Genomic DNA, 24401 nt, shown 5'->3' with positions numbered 1-24401 from the left:
TAAAAATTTTCAAACCTTAGATTTTTTTTTTATTCGTCTTGAAATTTAAACAATTTCTGCTTCGACTACTAGGCCATTAGCATACAAAAAAAAAATAAAACGGAAAAGTGAGCATGCTTGGTGATTAGTAAATTACAGTTACAAGTCAATGTATTACATTTGTCTTTATTTGTCTTTAAGTCTTTAACATATAATGTGATTTGTAAGTTAATGTTAAAAACCGTGGAAAAATTTTAATATCTATAAGTTGAACGAAGTCTATACTTAATGCAACAATATTAAAAATGCAGTTTAATATCCGGTTAGAATGGTTTCTTACAAAACTGCTAAATCCAATTCAATTGTTATCCACATCTAGGTTAGAATGTAACTGAGTCGTAAAAAATATTCTCAAAATAAATAATTTAGATTTTTAATAACGTTGGACGTTTTTATTGAATATGAAATATCATACATTTGGTGCAAATATATTAATACCCATATTTCGTATCAGCTTATGTATATACTATCTATACAATACCTATGAGTTTGTTTATTCAAGGTGAATATCAAATGGTCATATATAATATATTATATATTATTAAAATAGTGACTTTATAGATTTAAAGATATCATAGTATTTAAAATTTAAACATTGAAGCGTTTTAAATAAAAACTGTTTTTAGAGAAATAGCATATTTTCAATGTATGGCCAGTGGGAGGTAAAACACATTTTTTTACCTTAAGAATATTGTGATAAATAATTTTTGTGCTTACAGGTATTTATTGCATAAATTGTTGAATTACATACACAATGGATTACCAATCCCAATTAAAAAGTTCTATACATAACGATAAATGTTAAACTTAAGAAACGGCCCGATAGTGGTAAATAACTAAGGTTTGGATCTTAAATATAACTAATGGGAGGGGGTCTGGGTTGTCACTTGGTTTATACTAGAGTGCCTTGATAGAGAGAGTGTGGCCATATGAACTGATAAGAAAATTGTCCACCATAAGTAAGCTAATAAATTAATAGCTCATACCTACTTGTCACTTGATATTATATTATATTGTATCAATATTCTATTCGTAGATTGTTTTTTATAATTTTCTCAGTGATATTTTATTTTGATCTAACTTATAAATATATTTTCAATATTTATGTCTAAAATAGATTATAAGTAGGTAATTATGTGATTTTTAGGTTCTTAAAAGGTTAAAAGAAACATGTTAAATCTATTCAGAATCTATTAAAAAACAACATGGATTAATAACTTTGATTATACTTTCATTTTTGAACATCAGTTAATATCTTCCATATAATACTCTTCAAAAGGAAAACAAAATAATTGAAGACATGTTGTGATAAACAATATCTAGGTAAGTATATAACTTCAAATAAAATATTAATCTGACAACAGACATGAAAGAATAATAAATTACTAAATGTACAATGTATTATTTTAATCAGAATGTGTTTTTCTTTAAACTGAATCAAATAAAAAGTAAATACAATAGAGGATAAATATTTTATCCAGCACCTATTTCACAAAGACAAGAGTAATTAGTTGGAGCCCAATTGTCTATTTTCATTTTTGATAACCATAATTTACTTCTGGCTGGTTCTCTAGGAAAATATTTCATGATAAACCTTTTTTTATAAGAGTTTGAGCAGCCAATAGCCGCACACCCAGGCATTGTTACAATACTATAAATTATAATAATAAATAAACAAGTTAAAAACATTATTGGTACTTTCAAACGTACTAAATAGTTAAAGGTGTCTACTCAGACTACTATATAGGTATAACGTATTGTATTAAAAACATGAATAAATATAATTATATGTACTTATATAGGTGTAAATGTGCAGTCACTAAAAAAAAATCCCTATTCGAAACACATTACACAATTTACAGTTTAAGAATTATTATAATTTATAATACCATGATATACAATATACTCATTACTCATATAATATCAGTTGTTATCAAAAAAATATTAGCCTACTAATGGTGGACAATCTTGATAGCCAATCAGGAACCGCACAGTTTATGACAACACTCTTATTATCAAGGCACTCTAATTTATACACCCTAGGCCAGTCCACCCCTAGTCGAAACTTATTTTAAATTTTTCACGAAAATTAAGGGTAACAGCCTTATTAAAGAATAAGTATTTCTTTGGTGTGTGATAAAGATAGTACGATTTCTAATTATAGTGAGATTATCACTATTTTTGAACACTATTGGTTCTTGAAAAAAAACTGTATACCTACCTGCTAGGCTGCTACTAAGATGTTAAAAGACAAATATTATTTCATATAACACATCTGTATAGTTATTATACATTAAATAATAGTATATTTTTTTCGAGACAAAAATTGAAAATTGTGACAAAAAAAACCTACAGAAGATCGACAAATATTTGAAATTCTGTATCGTGTCTTAAAGTTATGTTACATTTATATCAAATGCGTGCATTAAACTGTGATAAATAATCAACCACAACTGTTCTTATATTTGTTAAGACTATAGTTACGTGTGGATATAAAAGTACTTCTAAGCCACATTTATTCATGTCACAAATGTTTTTACTTGTTACATATTATGTTAATTTGTACTGCATATAACGTGTAATAAAAAATGTGATTTAGTTATAAACTTTGGACAATACTAGGCTTAACAATTCATAAATACTTTCAAAAAACGCTAAGATACCAGAATGATGTGTACCTATTTTTTTTCTTTTTTAAACTTAATGTAAAATTTAAAGACTCGGTTATCCATATACGAATACTACGATAGTAATTTATACGCGTATTATATAAAGAAGGTATAGTTTTAATAAACGTAGAATTACAAGAATATGCAGATTTATTTTTTGATTCATATTTTATTCTTGAATGCCTTTATACAACGCAGTAAAACTTTTAAATACCAAACACTCGATAGGATACTGATATTTTGTCTGTTATTTGGAGGTGTCCGCGTTATTCAGAGGTTAAAGTTTGTGGTAGAAAAACGTCAGCATTTGGAAGTGTCGGCCAAGGGAGGTTCACAGTAGTAATTATCAGTACCTACCACACGATTTTGTGTATCTGTTTTAATATTATGTTACGTTGAAATTATGTACAATATAATTATATTATATTAGCTTTGGTACCTATATATTATTATTTACGAACTTAATTAGTTAGAGTTTCTGAGCTGTGTGTACTACCACGTATAGTTTTAATATCCCTCCATTAATTTTGTCGAGCACTACTCAAGTGATTTTTAGACTTTATGTATGCACGATCATTCTTACATATTTTATCACTTAAGGCCGCGAACGAGAAACGTAAACATATTATTATGTTTAATATATACTGATTAATCTCGAATCTATGAAAACAACGTTTACAGAATGAGATTATTATCGTAACCCGCATCGTATTGCATGTAAAAATATTATACTAGCATCTTTACAGAGTATAATATTCAAAAAGTATGTAGCACTTTATATCATTGTACCTATAGGTAAAGCTTCAAAACAAGCTCACTGTCACGTGTTTGTACAATAATTTGCATGTGTGTGTGTGAGCAAGAGAGATGGTGAGACAGAAAGACCGCGCAGTGTTGTATAGATTTAGTCCTTTCTCTATCCCAAAGACTTTTAACGTATTTGAAACGAAAACAATTTCATGCTAATGCTCAACATTCGTGTATTTATAGAAAACACACGCACATGAGTAGTGGCGAGTGCAAGTTTCATGTAGTGTAATGGAAATTTACTAAACAAATATAAAAAAGTATGATTGTACCTTTGCAAAGAAATAATACTATTTTGACAGAAACAATATTGTTTTAGCGTAGAATATAGTAATAATAATAATAATAATAATTTTAACAGCTATCCCCATACCAACTTCATATTTGATCTTATACGTGTCTTGTGCGGTAATTTTGTCTATTCAGTAGGTAACTTATCAAGATGACGTACTCTCGTGTCTTAGCGTATTCGATAATATCGTTGTTGTCGAATAGTATACTAGATTCTTATTATTTGACTCTTAACAGCTAAATTTTTTCCGTTTCGGCATTACGTTATCGCAAATCGCAATGATGCCCTTCTTAAATATTAAGATTCCTCTCGTCACTCCTTATTCATCGGTTTGCTTTTTTTTATTTTTGTTCTTCAATGTTTTGAAGTTTTTTTCATTAACTTTGTTATTAATTTCATCCATTCTGTAGGCTTTACGTTACCACTACATTGTATTTATATATATTATTTATTATATACAGTTAAGTATAAAATATAATAACAACGTTATGTATTTACACGTTTCTGGTTCAATAACTATTGAGATGTATAATATTGTTAAGTGATTCTTGCAAGGAAAAATTTTAAACTTTACTCTTGGAAAACGGACAGCTTACAAAGTATATTATTAAAAGTATCTATATAAAATCCTGGAACAAATTAGTTTGTATTGATAAGTTTTGGATTAGTGCTTTCTTTTCTTTCAATTTGAAAATAATAATATATTTAACAATAATTGTAGTCTGATGCACCTACGTGGAGAGTAATAATTATTGTATAATAAACAGTATTATTAAAAATAATTCTATAAGTACCTATTTAATATCTATGGCATATTATTGTAATAGAAATTATTCTATTATTTTTATAATTTTTATTGTTTTTAATAACATATATATATATATTGAGCTTTTAAATAAACATAAAATCTCAAATTTTAGAATTGATGTAAATTATAAATATGTTTTTAATTTATAATTTATAGTGAATTACATGAAACTATATCATATGCTCAAATGGAAAATTGCTTGACGGTGAAATGGTGAGAAATATTTCTACATAATATGTATACTGTTATACTGTTGGTAATTATTTGAATTGAATAATTTTTAATATTCTATGTTTGAAAATCATCTATTATTATCTATAAACGTTAAATGTGTCTATAAAAAAAAAATTGTATGTTTTTAGTTTCAGACTAAAATACTTATTAGTAGGGCTCGGATTTTAAAGCATAATAAATAACAAAAAAAGCATAAAATTGTTTAAAAAAAGCAAAAATGAAGCATATTTATTTTTAAAAAAAGCAAAAAAAAAGCACGACTAAAAATTAACACGAATTAGTTAGCAATATAAAATCGATCCATCTGTTTGAAAAATTTCTTCACCAAATTCTAACACTAATTGTTTTAAAAATGCATTCGTTTTGACTTTTGGCATTTTAATAAATTACAACACTGTAAATCACTATAAAACTTAAATTTTAAACACGTCTAGATCGATGTTATACGAGTACTGAGCGTAGGTTCTACAAACTATATGCAATATTCGATAAGCTATCGGACCCATAAGCTATCTGTAGATCGATAATCTATACATTTCAATCATTACATTTAATGACGTTTCGCACTAATGGTACGGTCACGGTCATTATTGCGGGTTTTCACATTTCTTATTAAGTAAATAAACACTTTTATTTTATTTTCATAGCATAACAACAAATAAAAATTCCACAGCTTGAATAACTGAAAAAAGCAATAAAAAAGCAAAAAAAGCATTTATACTAAAAAAAGCAAAAAAAAATTCGTTTATTTCGAATCAGATTAACGTGAAACGAATTTATGTATAAAAATTAGATTTCTATCTTAAATATATAAATAGAAGCATTTGCTTTAAAATCCGAGCCCTACTTATTAGGAACCTTGTATTAGAATTTCAAGCATTTTGAGCAATCGAATATTTTCTATCGATATTCATCGAAAAAAAATTATGTTTTAAATTTCTATTAATGGCGTGAAAAATTTCAAAATATTATGAAAATAATTTCATGTGTTGAAAATTATAATCTAAATATTTTATAAAAATTTAAAGTATTGATAATTATAAATTAATTTTTGATTTCCCAAGTAATATGGAAAACGGTCATATCAAAAACTAGTTTTGCGTAAAAATTCCAGTTTTTCCCAATCACTATAAAAAATACTGGGCATTAAAACTTTTGACCCCTCAATTCTATGCATCAACTGGGTTCATTTTCGTACTAGAAAAGATATTGAAATAAAAAATATAAGTATTTTTACTGCTCAAAAAGCCCCCACAGTAAATTTTTATTTAAAACACAAATCATTGTAAAATTAGTAAATTCGTCGCGATTAAGTGGAGTTCTCGATGTCTAAAATATAATTATTTAGACATTTTATGTTGTGGGTTTGTGTTAATGAAATTATGAGTTCATAATACATCGTATGCTTTAATGCATTTCAAACATTTTGATAAATTGATTAAATAATCGAAAATCAGAATGAATAAATGAAAATATCGTTTAACTTTTTTATGTTAACTAGATATGTATTTAGATTTTATACTTAATATTTTAGTTAATATTTAAAAATACATTTATTTATTGTTTATACAAAAATAATGATATTAATTTTAGATTTTAAGTTTTTTTTTCAGATCTATTCTGATATTTAGACATGTGGCGCTGGACCTTTTTGATAATTAGAACAGGAGTTGCAGTCATAAAAATGTCCTTTAGTTTAAATCGGAAATAGTGTTTAATTGCTGTAAGGGAGAATATTATGTAAATTTCTACCTGCTTACACGTGTTTAATGTTTTTAAATTTTAAATTCTTATTTATTTTTCAAGAATATGTCCTTTGTCAACTCCAACGCTTCCTTCTTAATTTTTATCGAAACAATTAGAATTAAAATCAAAATTTATTTAAATATCAATTATTATTATTAATATTTGTACGCGATTTGTATTTTACTCCTTTTATGCTTATCAAAATTTTTTATTTATATTAATTATTATTATACTTTTTTTTTGCTTATTAATATATTTTTTTTTTTTTTTTAAATTTTTATTAGAGAATATACAATCTATATAAAGGCATAATAAGAATATGTGCTACATTATTTAGAAAAACATGAATAGGGTGAGGGAAGAAACCATCCAGTGATCGCACTTCCTTAGTTGTTAATAATGTAACATGTTTTATCATGTACAATTTATTGTACATGCTGTAATTGGTCCTTATGTCCGTTCATAATTTTGTTTAAACAATAAAAAATAATAATTTTAATAAAGATATGTTGCTAAGTGAGATGCCTAGAATGTTGCTTATATAATTTATGTAGATACGTTTTTATTCATAATCATGCTAATACATTTTAAATAGATTCCAACATCATTGACCTTGACCTGTTTGAAATTAATCATTGATAATTTATACTATTTTATAATTCTAAATGGTGCAGCAAGACATTTTCATTTATCTGTACACCCCTAATCCATAATATTGTCAACATAAACGAGGGTTGTGCGGTTGGACAGTTGCAGTTAATCGGTTAGTTACTTTAAACTTATATAAACCTCATCACTCACTAATACAATTGTAATTTTATTTATATATTCTTCTCCTTAGGTACCTATCTCTTTCTCAGTTATTACTGTTATTATTATACCATAGGTACTATAGGATTAAAACAATTAGGCAGATTAAAGATCCAAATAAAAATCAATTTTTGATATTACAATACTTAATAAATCATTATTGAAATTTTTGATGGTCTCGATACTGAAAAAAAACTAAATTCGTAATATGTTAAAATACGAACGAAAATGTTAGAAGTAAATGCTTATGGGTATCAACTTCTAGTATTCTCAAACTAAGATATCGATTATACTTGAGGTACCTACTATATACCTTTATTCCCCTAGGTTTGTTCCCAACGGATTTACTAATTTATTTATAATGCTGAGAGATTGCAAATACCATAGATTGAAAATTCAGTATTTGGGCTCAAAATATCGTCCCATTTCCAGGACTAAATAAAAAACCGGGGAAGTAGGTAGTAGCGCTACTTCATAGATTTTAGAGTTTGTTGTTTCCTTTACACACACATAAATAATAGATACATGTCATTGTAAAATCAATACATTTTATCGCTCCATGTAGTAGAATCTAAAATAAAAATAAACAAATAAAATATGTAAGTAATGTTATATACACTATATATAATAGTATGACAGTGTTTTACAGTATAACACTGTCTTATTAGACAATAATAATGTATTGCTTTGTGAAGTCATAAAGGTTGAGCCCATATTTGATTATACTGTACCTACAACATTGTATTAATATACCTAGGTACTTATATTATAAACTCGTAATATTTGTCAGTTTCACGTTAATCTTACCAATAAATATAATCTCAGCAACCATTTGGCTACTGTGATTGATAGTAATATTATTACCTATAATAACATGTATTTTGTATTGTAATATGGTTAACTATTTTTATTCAATGGCTTTTTTGCAGTCAGTGAAATTATTTCGGGCCCACATTTCGAAAGTCGATATCATTATATCAATATACATATATTATATATTAATCATAGGTATAATTTTATACATCAGCTTTAATTCATGAACCCTGGGGACTGGGGTGAAGATATTTAATAAACCCGAGTGAAGAAAAGTATTCTTTCTAAGATTATTTTCTAAGATATTCTAAGTATCTTTGGTGCTACTCTCATATGTGGACTACCGACATATTTCTATTCACGTATGCGGTCTACCTTGTAAGATGTAGATCGCATACATATACCTATATTGTAATACGCCGTGTTTATATTTTCATATGACATGGCAATGTTTCTTCGACAGTAACTAATAAACCGCGATTACTTAAAAACGCAGTGGCATTCTTTTCACTCTTTGCGACAGTCAAATAAAAATCTTTTAATTGCATAATGCACACGATATACAAAACGGACACAAAATATGAACGCAGTACAATATAATCGACGACCAATACATAACTAACAAACTTAATAAATTCGTTATGATGTCGCACAGTTATTGTAGATAGGTTATAGGTATATCAACAATTTTATCTTTTAATAACAATAAACACGGTTGGGAAATATAAAATATGACATATATCAGAACATTTTATCTGACCAATTTTATTTTATCTTTTAGTGGATGTACGTGTTTACGTATAATTATTGATATATATTTTCTGCTACGTTATGCGGTCTACATTTATAAAGGTAGACTGCATGCATTTGGTAGTCTGCATATGAGAGTAGCACCGTATCTTTTTATGTTTTTTACGCAGTGTCATTTTTCATTTATAAAATTATGATTTGAAAAATCAAAGAAAAAAGTCAGAGCATAGTATATAGGTGTAGTAGAATTTAAATTTTTCAATTAAACAAACGTGTAACAACAATTGAGTGAGAAAAAATTCATATTTTGAATTTTTACAAAGATGAAAATACCATATAAATTATATTCCTTAGGAACAAAAAAATCGTTTAAAATATTTATGCATTTTTGGTTTTTATACGGAACGGTGTTAATTTACATAATTGGTTTACTGGATAATTTTTTTTTTAAATTTATACTCATAAAATTAATTTTTTTTAAGCAGTTTTCAAGCTCCCACTCCCCCTAATCCAACGGGTTAGTTCCATAAACACCACTCTCGATGGTCGCGACACTGCGTGTAAGTATACGAGCAGCACAGCAACAGAATTTGGTGACCTGATGGGCCTCGATGAAACACACACGCGGCTTTTCACAGACAGACACTTTAAAGCAGCATTTTAGCTGCAAGTACCTAAACATAAGACCACGCCGCAAGTACAAAATATATATGTGATATGGTTTCTTGTGGGGGGGGGTGTTTCATCGACATGGTCGGGGAGGATGACGTTCGCGCGAGCGCAAATAAGAGGGTGTAAATGATTGCGGGGGCGGGATTTGTGTATATAACGTGCTGTCGCGGGCCATCGAGTCGCACACGACGTTTACAAAAACATCGCGGCAGACTAAAGTAAATTATACAATAATATCATATACGCGCGTATACCTATATTATTTATAATATTATATCGGATTCATTTTCGGCACGTCTAGTCGTCGTCGTCGTCACCGTCGTCGGTGCCGATATATTATAGTCGCGATCGATGAGATCCTTTTTACAATTCCATATACCTACGATATAATATTATTATAACCTTTTCGCTCCTCGACGTCACACGCGCACTTTGTGCTGTGATTTTCACTCGTACAAAATATATAATTTGAGTCGTCGCCGTCGTCGTCCGCACACACACGGTGTTGTACGCAACAGGCTTTTGATCCAACACCGCCACTTTAATACGCCAACCGCACGCAAACGGCGTACACGCGTGTACATTTAACACCGTCCGTCTGACTACCGGATAACAACGAAAAAGGTCTGTACCGCCTTAATTATAATGATATTTGTCCATTTTTTGAATAGGTATCCCATTATATTATAATAACGAGTAGGTATCACTATTATATAATATTATGATAGCTGTCGCTATTCTGTATCTCTATAGTTTTACAGTTTATGTTTATTTTTATTATTGTCTTATACGATCTAACTTTGTTATTATTATTTTTTTTTTTTACTACTTGAATTCGCAGTAATGGTTTATGATTCAAATAATACACATCATATATATGGAATGATAATGTAGCCAGGGAATGAATATGGATTTTGATCTTTTAATACGCTCGGTATGAACTATTTAAAAACAATAAAATTATGTAGTACTCAGCAAGATTGTAGTTATAAATATATGTATAGAATAAAATAGCTTTGTTTTTGAAATATCGAAACTTAAATATTATTATATATATTTTTTAAAGTGTGCATAATTAAATATAATTACTCACTAAAATATTTAATTAACGTTTTTAAATAATAATAACAAAATTATTCAATATTATTTTAAATTATCTTATTTATTATAATATACATAATGGTTTTCTGTAGCTATTTTTCAAAATAATTTTAAGCTTTAATAAGCTAAATGGAATAAGCTTTAAGTATAATATATTTAAAAATTTCTAAAAAAATATGGAAATATAGAGTAATGTAATAATAATTTAATACAAATAATTTAAATCGTGATATTTAAATACACTGAATGTTGTCATAATTTGAAATCTATCACTGTCATATAATGTATAATATCCCTCGCTGTTTTACTGTTATGATTTAATCATAAAATACTAAAAATTAATAATTAATATATATTTATTGGGATACTTTAATTTATTGGATAACATCAGGAGAATATAATTTAGTAATTTGTAAAAAAGAATCAGATACATTATTAATTTTCATCTTGAAAGCAGTTTCTTAGTTAAATGTTCGTAATGTCATTTAATAATTAAACAAATTAGTGCTTTCCATTTAAGCGATTAAAAATATATATATATATATATATATATATTTATAATTTCGTCTTAACTAGTTAACTATGTTTGCCGTGATTACAAATTTGTTCTTTAATTAATTTAACTAAGTGATGGTAATCTACTGATTAAGTTGTAAACAACGAGACACTTATAATATAACCCTTGTTTATGCATTTTACGTATTAATATATGCAGCTATTATAGTCGTAATAATATTAGTAAATATATCCCAATATTATAATCTAATCAAGTCACTAAAGCAAAACTACAACATAAATCACGCTGTTAAAATTAATATTATTTTAATAATACGTTTTTAAATGATTTAAATTTTTAAAGTAGTGTCAATGGACGCACCCTTCACTCAAACCTCCAAACCCTGTAAAAAAATCTCAAATTTACTTAATATTTTATTAAATTATAGATTGTAAATACATTTATTTATAAAAAAAAAAAAAATATGATACATACGGTTATAAATTTGGACAAAAGTATTTACTTTTTCTGAATTAAATATAAATAAGAACAATATTTTGATGCGAATAAATTATTAGAGATAGCTAACATTATTAGTAATTTTTTTTTAAGTTTGAGAATAATTTAATATACATTTTAAAATTATGTTTCGAAAAAAATTGAAACATTTATGTTAAGTGTAATAAATTAATCTAAATAAAGTATTTGTTATTCAAATTTTAATACCTAGTGAATTGTGTATAATATGAACAAATAGAACAATTTGTAACAAAATATTATTACTGATTATTATTTTAATATGGGAATTAACTTCAATATACTCTATTTATAAACGATAATAAATTAGTATAGGTACTATAAATTTATTCAATTTTATTTTATTCATTTAATATAGTAGTTATTTAGTTCGAAATTATTAGTTTATTAGTCTATAATCCAGATTATATTTTTACATATAGTTACTGAGTATGTGCAGTCATAGGGCAAAAAAAAAAATGTGTCAACACAGAATTTACGGAAAAAAGTATTTTTTGCATATTTGAGAATATTTCATGGGTTAGGAAATATTTAGCTTATTTATTAGCATATTTTGGAATACATTTTTGTAAATTGTATAAAAAAAATACTTATTTCTTTTAATTTTAAAATAATAATTATTAATTTTAATATTAAGGAACCTGAAAAAATATTTTTCAAACATTCCCACCAATCATCTTTTTTTCGTATCATTTTGACAAGTCGTGTCGTTACGTATTAATTTTCCTAAACTTTATTGATAAAAACAAAGTATTTGTTTATTAAATATTCAAATATTTGGTTTTGTGATTAATAAAACTATTCAATGCAAAGTAACACTTTTTGAACTGTTATTATATTCAATTATTCCACCATCGATATTCAAATGTATAGTTAAATAATTATTTGAGAAACATTGTAAAAAAAAATAATAATAATTGAATATTACAACATATAATTATAAGCTTCATTGATAATTTTTAATATAATATAAATATAATATTGTTATTTCTTTAGATTTTAGGGAATATTTACATAAATTTTAGTTGTTTTATAAGAATATAAATTTAGAATTATTATAGTAATAACTTAACAGTTGTCTTTAGTTCTATACTGCTTAGTGAAGATAAATACTTACTTTTTTACTTTATAAATAAAGTAAACATTGTCCTTTGTAAAACAAGATGAATAATTTTACTCCAGGTAGTTAATATATATATTAATGATGACATCATAATAAAATATGTTAAAGTTGTTAAATCTAATGATGATTATGAAAATTCAAGTTGAACATTTTTAAAAAATCTAAATGGATGAGTTATTTTCTTATTATTTATTCGTTTTCAGAACAATAATACTTAATAATAAAAATAAACTCAGTTAAGGATGACATAATTGTATGTATACATATACTTAACCGTATGCCAATCAAAATACACATATTATATTATTTATAAACAATTTTTTATATAATTTCCAATAACTATATATTGCTATATTATGTAAACAAAGCGATAAAATAATTCTATTAAGTATCTGATATTTGTACGTGGTTAGTTAGTTATCAGAACATGAGTGGTTAATACTATTATTATTAACTATAAAACAATAAAAAAGTTAGGTATCACTTCTTTAGTTAGGATGATATCTAAATGTCAATATAAGATCAATGCAATCAAATATTTTTTTTTAAGATTATAATATTTTTTTACGTATCAGCTTAAGCGTAGAACTAATAAAAAATAAAAAATAAAGTTATTTAAAACAGATAATAACCTATATTTTTACTAAAGATTCAAGAATTGAATATTCTATTGTTTCTATGTATTTTTACAATACATTTGATTCTATACTATATAATATACATTATAAATATTTGTTTTCGTTTCAATAATGTTTCAGTCGAAGGGGAAAAGTAGATAAAAAATATATGTTTTCTAAATGGTTTACTTACTAATCTATTTATCTTAAGATTCTGAAAGAGGAAAAAACGTATTTATTGTTCTTACAATACTTTTGTAATTGTTCTACAATTGGTAAAGTCCATCTGTATATTGGCAATAGAACCCATAAGATTAGGGTAGCATAAAAAGATCATTTTTAGAATCCTATAGTAGTATCATTCATTACCTATTATCAAAGAAAATTGAAAAAACTAGATCACATTATTATAACATTTAAGAATCAATCCTATTGTTAACGAATTATAAATTCGTTTTATAGAATAACAATAACCCCAACCCCGACATTTCTGAGACCATTGAAATTGTTTTTAAAAATGACTACCCATCTATTAAAATATGTATTTAAAGCAAATATTTCTTACAATACATTATTATGCCGTATAACATAAAATTTTGACCATTATTTTAGATTCTGAACGAAGTGATGAATGTATTTTTTCTCATAAATTTTGATTCTTTAAAATTGATTCTTAAATGATTTTATTCAAACTATAATTATTATTTAAATAAAAAAAAAAATGGAAAATTTACCTCAAACAATATTTTTTCAAACACGTTTCAAGTTTGAATTAATGTGAAATTGATTGCTTTCGGAAATAATGCGGGTTTTTAGATTTTTATCGGTGCAAGACTGATATGAGTTTTACAATGATGTGTTTTTTTTATTTCGATTAACACTTTTTATGGCTACATAAAGAAGTTTAAAATGTAACACGCATCACTCGCAACTTTATAGATTGTAAATTTATAAACATAGATTGTTTTTTTAAGATATATAATTTCTTGAATAAACTACAAGAAATCAGTAAAAATTTATAAAAAAAAAATGACTTAAGTCTTTTTTTTAAAACAAAATCACAGCACTTTAAATAATGATTTGAATTATTATCTAGCCTTTTAATTTTATTTAACTTTTCAGATAATTTTTTATTTTTATCAATTTATACATTCTTGAGTTATCGAAAATTAAATATTTTATATATTAAATATAATGAATCGTTTTTTTTATCATTACTTTTAAATGCACACAAGTTTAGTGTAATATGTAAATAGTTATATTATTTATAAACATTTTAATGTAACTCTGGCATTTGTTGCATCCGTTTTACAAGTGCGTAATATAGCAAATTTTTGCTCAACAGATCACGCGTAGCTTCGTTAGTTTGAAAATTAGTGTGAATAGAACTTAATGTTAAGAACATTATCTGTGTTTGTATTTAGGGTTTTTACGATAATTCAGTTTTTAAATGATTCATGATAATCTTTAATTTATGCTATATTTTATATGCGAAACTTGCTAAACAATTGAACTATAATAAAATAACTACAATTCTGTCATACCAACATAAATAATGTTCTTAACATCATGTTTCATAATAGGTCGATACATTCTAATTTTTAAACTAACGAAACTACATATTGTGATCCATTGAACGTAAATTTACTTTTTTTTTAAAATGCCATTAATATTTTACTTTAAAATATTTTTCATGATAGTTGACAAAGTTTAAAAAAAATTAAATGGTTGTGAAAACAACTTTCCAAAACTCAAATAACAAACGATCAACTTATATATTTATATATATATCTAAGCGTTATTTATTATTACTTATGTTCAGATGTGTAAACAGAAGGTTACCTTTGCAAAACTCGCTTATGGCAAATAATTTTCAATTACATTATGATGGTTATTTTCAGCTTTTAGTATTATATTTATTGTAATAATTTCCCATATCGACTGAAGTAGATAATAATAATAATAATAATAATAATAATATTATGATTGGTAGGCATCTTTACAGTGTAATATTATATATATGTATTTTTTTGATTGCACATTTACCCTCGAAAACTATTAACTAAATTATACACGTTGCTAGTCGTCGACATGACGTTAAAATAAATACGAAAAATGTGTACATAATCTTAGGCTCGAGTTTAGTTTTTGAATATAATATATCTGCGTTTTTACTGTTAAAATGTAAAATGATTGTTATTATTATTATTATTTTGTTGAATTAAACAATCACAAAATTTAACCAAAAATTAGGCGTGTATCACATTATGATGGGTATTAATACTAATTAGTAATTGTCCGAAATTTCTCGGTTGAAAAAGTTTATAGCAGGCAGGGGCGAACGCAGGAAAAAAATTCGAAGGGGTTTTGAAAAAATTTAAAGTAGGTATTCATAAATATCATATTATTCATACTTATATAAAATTTGTCAATTCAATTTATATTATAAAACAAGATCTATACGTCTCGGTTTTTTTGCCATTATATTAATGAGCTCTTCACAAGTGACTTTCACGTCTCTGTATAAGTAATAGCATCAATCCATTTAATCGCTCCCACCAGTCTTGTTGCGCAGATATGTTTTCAATCTTCGAAGACAAGAAAAAGACCGTTCCTAACCTATTTCGGGGGGAGGGGGGGGTTCAACCTAAATACCTAATATATATATATATATATATAAAATAAAATGAATCCACTTTTCTGGGAAACAACCTTCGAAATTATTTGATTCTATTCGTAACATTTTTTCAAAACAAAACCACGTATTCGTGCGAGAAAATGAAAATAACAGCCGAGGTGACACACACACAGTCGTGTTTTTAATTTAAACATTACTTAATTACGTGAATTTCCTTGGAGTCGAGACCATCGCAATTAAGTGCTTGCATCAAAAAATCATAAGTAGGTATATACCTATAGTTTGTATAAAAAATCCTGACGAAATCCTTGGAATCGTTTTCAAGAGAAAACGTATATAGGCGTACATGCAATTATTTGTCTGTTAACACTTTAATAGCTACTTACGTGGATCTATATAATATTAAATATTGTACGTTTTGGCGGTGTGCAAATATAGAACCATCATATCTATATTTTTGGTCACAGGCTGGTCACAATATAATAAAATTACATATCGATCTCAAACGCACTATACACGTATAATATATTATTTTATGACACTGCTATAGTTATTTCACACGACATTCGTATTTTTCTGGCACGCTCGTCAGCGGCGGCCGTGTAGATTTATTATCGTGTGGACTTCGACGACCATATATTATTTTGTCGGTCACCGTGTACACGCTTTAACGAAGTTTCAGAACACCACAGAAAAAGACGATACCAAGCGTATAATATAATAATAATATTGTTACCGAATATAATACGGAGAAATGGAACACGATTTACGGGGATTTGTCCCCCGGAGACTCTTCCAGACGGAATTCCCACAAGCGATGCACATGTTGCAGATGCAGCTGAATAATAATAAAAAAATTAAAAGCGCATTTCAAACGGGTGCTGTTGCAATATCCTCGCGCGTGATTATAAATAATTATGACCGAACTGTTGAAAGTTATGTCATTGAATGCTTAATTGATATTGGGTATATATACAGTTATCTTATTACTATAGTAATATAATATTATGCTAAATGCACTGCAATTATTTAATAATATAGATAATATATATAATAATATTTAATAATATTGACCTATAGGTATAATATTATATGCATATGAGCCTATTTTATTATAACATGCAATCGGCGAAAGTCCACTCAACATAATGTTAATAATATTAATATATTATACATATTACCTAGTTACAATATTTACTTAAGGTACTGCAGGTATCTGCATACGCATATGCAATTGCAGGCCATACGTGATGCAGAGTACGACAGTCGAACGTTATAAAATTAAATTAGTTGTTTTCAGAAAACAGTAAAATCGTTAACCAATTAATTATTATATAAACTTAGATATGAAAAAATAGATAGGTATTATCACAGTTTTAATAGTTTTTTTTTGAGAAGACACATTTCTTTCACCTCCACGCTCCGGCCCTTGTCCAAGTTCTCTAATTCTGATTGGTTGATTTTTGTCCATGTTATATTATATGTATATATGTCGTAGGCATATAGTCAAATCAGGCATTTTATTAAATGCCTAGGCATATAGTCAAAGAATTTAATGTTTATGCAATTTCACTATCCGCCTAGACATTTAGTAAAATGCCTAGTCATTTAATTAAGTGACTAGGCATTTGACTAAATGCCTATTTCATGCCAGGCAAATAATAAAAGAACATTTTGTATTATTTTAAAAATTTAAATATATTTTCTATCAGTTATTTATTGCTATTTTATACATAAAAAAAGCTGTGTATTATTTATTAATATGAAAAACACGTATAGATACTCGTATATGAAATAATATGTTTAATTTTGTGTCATTATGTCAACTATTACTATTGTTTTAAAAATGAAATAATAAAAAATAAATAAAAAGTTATATTATAATTACAAGTTTTTGTTACCTATTACTTGTTGTCACATGTTGTAATTTGGTGGCATTTGCTGGAACATTTAAGATTTTTCTTAAAACACAAGCACCTATTGGTTTGACATTGCCGCTTTCCTGATTGACATTGACATTTAACAAAACCTTGACCGTTGAAAATTGATAAGTTTGCTACTGCTTCACGTATGGACACGTATTTGTCTTTTTGTATTTTGCTGTCTTCTAAACCATTATTTGACACTAGTTGAAGTTCTTCTCTTGAACACCAATTTTTTATTATACCAACTTCTGTGCCAATTTGGTAAACGCCGTTCCGAATGTCTATCACTAACCCATTTATATTTTGACTATCGAGAGGTCCTCGGTCTACTTTTGGAACACTTAATACTATTTGATCACCAACCTCTAGTTCTTTAAATAGTTTTTCACTATTTTCTGCCATTTTTTTAGCTGCTATAGTTTGTCGTTTGTAAGATTCAATGCGGTTAACTTTTATCTGTTTTTCATTATTACATAGCAGACAAATATTTTCAATATCGTTACTATTATTTATAGAATAGCTGCAATTATCATAATGAATATTTCTTTTACATATAGTACATTGGAGTTCACTACCTGATTTTTCACAAACACTGCAGATATTATTTATGTCACAATATTGTAAAATATTTTCAAAATCTTCTTCACTTGATAATTTTTGAATAATTTCGGCAGGTAAGTTTGTAGAACTAAGACCTACCTTCGGTTCAGTGCCAAACAAGGCTCGATATGGCGAACGACCTAAAATTCGATGATGTGAAATGTTTTTTTGCCATTGTACAAAATAAACTCCGATTGACCACTTGGTACTTTTATTGTCTACGACCCAAGCTCGTAACATGTTTTCAACATCTTGATTTGATCTTTCTACAGATCCCTGACTCTGAGGGTGCCGCGGCCGCCCGTGTACTATTTTACACTCAGGCCACAATTCTGCTAATTCTTCAATTATTTTCGCTGTAAATTCTCGCCCATTATCAGATTGAAGTATTTGAGGTGCTCCTTGTTCCAAAAAAATTTTTAAAAGTTCGTGTGCAACTTCGGTGGCTCGTTTTGAAGTAAGTGGTCGAAGATATAAATATTTGGTTGCGTGATCCTGATAGTTCATAACCCATTTAAAATTTCCATCGGGTGTTGATTGGAAATCAATAAGGTCAATTTGCCCTCTTGAATTAAAATCTGCCGATAATATTGGTTTTATAACGACGCCTTTACAAGGTTTTGATTTTTTTTTGTTACAAGTTGTACACAAATTTATAAATATTTGGATTGCTATTCGAGGAATATTGTATTTATTTTTTAAACTCTGCTCAACTTTATCCCTTCCACCATGACCAGTCGCTTTATGACTTTCTTCGATTTTTTCAAAATAGTTTTCATATGGTACAACATAAATAATATTTTCGGTTTTAGTTTTTGGTTTTAAAATAATATGTTTAACATTTCCTACTTCAATCAGATCATATTTACGACATAAATAATATTGGTTTTGAGTTTTAGTTTTACCTGGATTCAATTTCGCATCATTGATTTCATTTAGTGCTTTGTCGTAGTCTTCCTGACTCCATGCCTTTTTTTTATCTTGGTTGTCGTAAATTGATTTTAATTTTTCATAAAACAATACACTGTGTGACATTATATTATATTTTAAAATACAAATAAAAACAATCAAAATTTTAAATATACAAAAAATGTCAATAGGTATACCTATGTTACAATATTACATGCAATCGCGATCACACTACATACGATTTACGTAAACGTAATAGACGTACTAAACTAAATTATTGTACAATTCAATCGCATGTTCTGTATCTTTTTCCGTAACGTCATATTTTTATCGTTATAATCGATAAGATTATAATTTGTCCCACAGTACTCAATATCTATAGATAAGGTTCTCATACAACCTAGTACCAACGTTAATTTTCCAAGGTAAAAACCAATGGAACTTTTATTTTTATTTAATAAGAATATATAGTACTCACTACTCGTACTATAGACTTTACTGACTATACATATATGCTATACAATATACTCGTACCATCATTTATGTCTATCACACCTAATTAGTTATTACCTGAATATATTTATTTTTTATTATTTCATTTTTAAAACAATAGTAATAGTTGACATAATGACACAAAATTAAACATATTATTTCATATACGAGTATCTATACGTGTTTTTCATATTAATAAATAATACACAGCTTTTTTTATGTATAAAATAGCAATAAATAACTGATAGAAAATATATTTAAATTTTTAAAATAATACAAAATGTTCTTTTATTATTTGCCTGGCATGAAATAGGCATTTAGTCAAATGCCTAGTCACTTAATTAAATGACTAGGCATTTTACTAAATGTCTAGGCGGATAGTGAAATTGCATAAACATTAAATTCTTTGACTATATGCCTAGGCATTTAATAAAATGCCTGATTTGACTATATGCCTACGACATATATATATGATTGACAGACAATAGAAAGCGAAGAATTACGGTAAGTGTGAAATAAAGAGCGGGGAATATGTATCAAAAAAGTTTGATGATACTTATCTGTTTTGAGATATATTACATAATCTATATCGTTTAGATTTTGTAGCGAATGTTTTTCGGACAGAGTGCACCTGCAACATAGAACGATCATCATTCTAATCGCAACTAAGTAACCTTTATTTTTTGCTTTAAATATACAATAGGTATTATTAACCATAAATTACGTGTAATATTAAAATATCACAAAATTTTGATATTTTTCGCAAATCTTGGTAAAATTTACTTTTAAAGTTTTAAATGAATGATTTAGTTCATTATAGTAGGCACTTATAAATGCCGAATAATTATTATACATTAATAAATTATGAAATAAAAAGATAGTTTTTATAAATATGTTTTATGGAAGTAAAACACAAATATGATATGATATATGGGTAACACTCCTTCCTTTGTTATGATCGAGTTGCTTACTTGCTTATATCATTCGTGCTTCTTATGTGTTCGTAAAATTTTCTTTTCTTTTAAAATTATGTATTTATTTAAATATATTCTTTGTATTGTCTTCATTTAGATTATTTATCTATTATTTACAAAATTTTCACAGCGAATTTATAAAATTTGTTGTATGCAGTTTCATAAGCCTTTATTAAAAATATTTAATTTCCGTTGTCTTAATAACGTTTCATACAATCTTACATTTAGTATAATAATAATAAAATAACGAAATACATAACATTTTAATGTTGTAGTTTTCAATTTTATAACGAGGAATCTCTTTCATAAGATACTTAGCTATTACAAATTTACAATGTTTAGTTTTGGTACAATTTTCAATTTTCTTATCATGAGTTTGTTGTTAATATCACATCTAAATTATTTCAATTTGAGATTTCATTCAATTGTTATTGAAAATAATGCACATAATAAGTGTGAACATACTACTTATTAATTATTATTATAATATGTAACTCGTTTATTATAAAAAGTATTTTATTACAAAAATATACTTCTAGAATTACCAATAGACATGATTATAAATATAAAATAATAGACACTCAGTGTTGAATAAAAAACAAAAATATAGGTTTAAAATTTATATGGATTATATTTATTTCTAATTCAAAATGTATCAATATCATTAAATGCACATTAATTTTTTCACTAGAAATATGTTGGCAGACAAAATATGATGATATTTAATAATATGTTTTAGAAGTCTATAACCATTTCAAATAAAGTTAAATTGCCTTAAAAAAAATTAATCAGGGATAAAATAATTGTATTTTTGCTTGTGGATAATGATTTATTTCACCAACTTATGTTTAATTGTCAATTTATATTTATAACATAAACAACATATCATATTGAATTCTTTATGTTTTTAGTATTGAACAATTCAATGACTGCAGTTAACCTATTGAAATTTATCAATTTTAAATCATAATTAATGCAATATTTATGAAATGTAATCACGTGTTAATCTCATAGACTTTATTTTTGGCCCGATACTGCATTCGCGTGCCTACGATCTTAATAATATGTTGCTTATATTCAATAAATAATAGAACAACAGAAGACAGTAAAACATTTACAAAAATAAAAAATTTAATTTATAGTTGCGCTCTAAAATTATCGTAATACGATCTATGCTGATAGGATGAATTGTTGGAATATGTAATATATAGATTATACCTACTATACCTATATATTTTAATTTCAACTGTAATAAAGAACCTGTTAAACGGGGTGATCAAAGCGAAAGCAATTTTTTTTTCATCTGTCCTAGTGACTTATTTATGACGTGTATTCCATCAGTCTTGGTTTTAAACAACAAGCCACTTGAATTGAAAAAAAAAATGTCCAGAGGCGTACAAAAGTAGGTGTACTGTAATAATGTAATATTAACATATTCGAATCACGTAAATCGTAATAAACAACTGTAAAAGGCTATTTTATGATAATTGATCGTATTTATAGTATTACGTTTCACGCGGAAGTGCACATTATTGTAATAAGACAATCAAAATTCAAGAATGTGAATGGTGTACATCCATACGCAGGCAAATGTTTATCTACACTTATCTGCACGCATTATTCACAATCATGTTGGTAAACATTTTTTACTTTTAGTTCTAAGGCAATAATACATTTATAATAACATTTAACCCAACATAATGTAGCCTAATTTATTTTTACATAATGTACCTATTGAATATGCATTTAATCGTCATAAATCGTTATATCATACCATTTTAATATAAACTCATCCAAGCTTAATATAACCAGACATTAATTTCAATAAAACTATAACTAGAGATTAATCACATTTTACAATTAAACTATCGTTTGCACATTATGGTTTCTGAATAATCACTAACGCATTAAATAGGTAACAATCAATTTCTTTGGACAATTCAATTCGCTAGAGCAATTTTATACTACGTATCCCATTTCACATTTATAGCATAAATTATTTTATTTAATACATAAAATATAATATGAATATGTGTTTAAAGTGTTTACACTCATTATTAATCGTTATGATATTAATTAATTATTAATTTCTTTTAAATTTAATTTATAGAATCGTAAAAGAAAGTCATACATAATTTGTGTACATTTAACATCAGAGAAAACTGGCTGTAAGTACATGAGAAATGTTGACATAATCAGTTTTTTCTGACTTTTAATGACTGTATTTTACAATTTTGTTTAATAAAACAGAGACTGACATAAACGGTCTGACACTTTTACTCTGATTGGACAAATCTTGGAGCCGAATGTGGAGGTTTTGTAATTTTGTCTAAAAGAGCATGTGTATTTACCTAATTGAATAATATAAAAAATATGAGAATGCTACATTCAGATTGCTTATTTATAGGCAAGACCTTTTTTTTTTTTTTTCTGGTTTAACCGAGAGCTGGAGAAGGAACTGTTGCTCACATTGCCTGTCCTCCAGCCCCCGTCGTTTTTACAGGCAAGACCTATATCATTTTATTTGTGATCATAAACGATTATAGAGGAGGGAGATTTAGAGCCTCCGAACATTCGCTAAATTTGTTTAAGCATATTCTTTATTATTATAGTAAAGCGTTAATATACAGGCGTCGCGTCTCATGTCCGATGATAATATCTAGACATTCTAGACGTGAAATTTAATAACGAAAATTGCTGGTTTTTTGCGCTGAGATGAAAAATTATATTATGTTATTTAGTTTAATAATATGTTCGAACAAATACTTGGACCATAACTGACATCGAAAACAATATCTTGAGTTTAGCGTGCCGCGAATAACTGTATAATATGCGACGGATAAAGTAATCATATATACACATTACTTACTTATGTATAGGTGCGTGAAGAACGTGAAATAATTCTGGGGATCAGACAGCGTATACCCACGCTCCATAATTGGATGCCAACCCACCTAGCGCCGAGGAATACTGTATTATAGACAATATACATACTATACTATGTTTGGATTACATATATTATTATTTGGTTACCACAGACTCGGACTCCAGATCCCACGGGGCTGGAATGAATGTTTTATTTTGAGACATACAACTTTGAACAAGCATTTCGGACAATTAAACTGAAAATGTTGATTTTAAGCGTTCTTCTACTATGCCCCCTTAAAATATAGATATTAAAAAGCCCACAGACTCAGACTTATAGTTCAATACTTATTTCAAGAAAATATATTTTTTATAAAGTTATTTTATAATTTTATAAGCAAAAAAAATCATTCGAGCATACAATATAATACACATATTCATATCTCATAGCTGTTACTAGTGGAGTATTTAAGGATCACTCATT

The 24401-nt window shown here is 26.8% G+C and overlaps 2 protein-coding genes across 3 annotated transcripts in view; one reads left to right on the top strand and one right to left on the bottom strand.

The window, feature by feature from the left end:
- Positions 1–9817: 9817 nt before the first annotated feature.
- Positions 9818–24401, top strand: part of Mip (Myoinhibiting peptide precursor) — a 43557-nt gene continuing 28973 nt past the window's right edge. For both annotated transcript variants that reach the window (XR_016191726.1, XM_089227606.1), the window contains exon 1: positions 9818–10264. The gene's annotated coding sequence lies outside the window, so the exon portion shown is untranslated. The remainder of the gene's footprint in view (positions 10265–24401) is intronic.
- Positions 18057–19184, bottom strand: LOC149055861 (KRAB domain-containing protein 2-like). The gene is made up of 2 exons (XM_089226962.1): positions 18777–19184; positions 18057–18533 (listed from the first exon to the last, which is right to left on the bottom strand). Exons 1-2 carry the CDS (start codon positions 19182–19184, stop codon positions 18057–18059), a joined length of 885 nt encoding a protein of 294 aa, XP_089083088.1.

Source organism: Diuraphis noxia, unplaced genomic scaffold (assembly GCF_037042655.1).
Source record: "Diuraphis noxia isolate RWA-SAM2 unplaced genomic scaffold, SU_Dnox_SAM2 contig0004, whole genome shotgun sequence".
NCBI lineage: Eukaryota > Metazoa > Arthropoda > Insecta > Hemiptera > Aphididae > Diuraphis > Diuraphis noxia.
Note: the sequence above shows the minus strand (reverse complement) of the source record. Positions and strands in the feature narration are given on the sequence as shown.

Coding starts and splice junctions, on each gene's coding strand:
- LOC149055861 (XM_089226962.1), bottom strand. CDS start 19,184: ATGAACTATCAGGATCACGCAACCAAATATTTATATCTTCGACCACTT. Junction 18,534..18,776: donor TGTTTGGCACTGAACCGAAG/GTAGGTCTTAGT, acceptor AATGAAAAACAG/ATAAAAGTTAACCGCATTGA.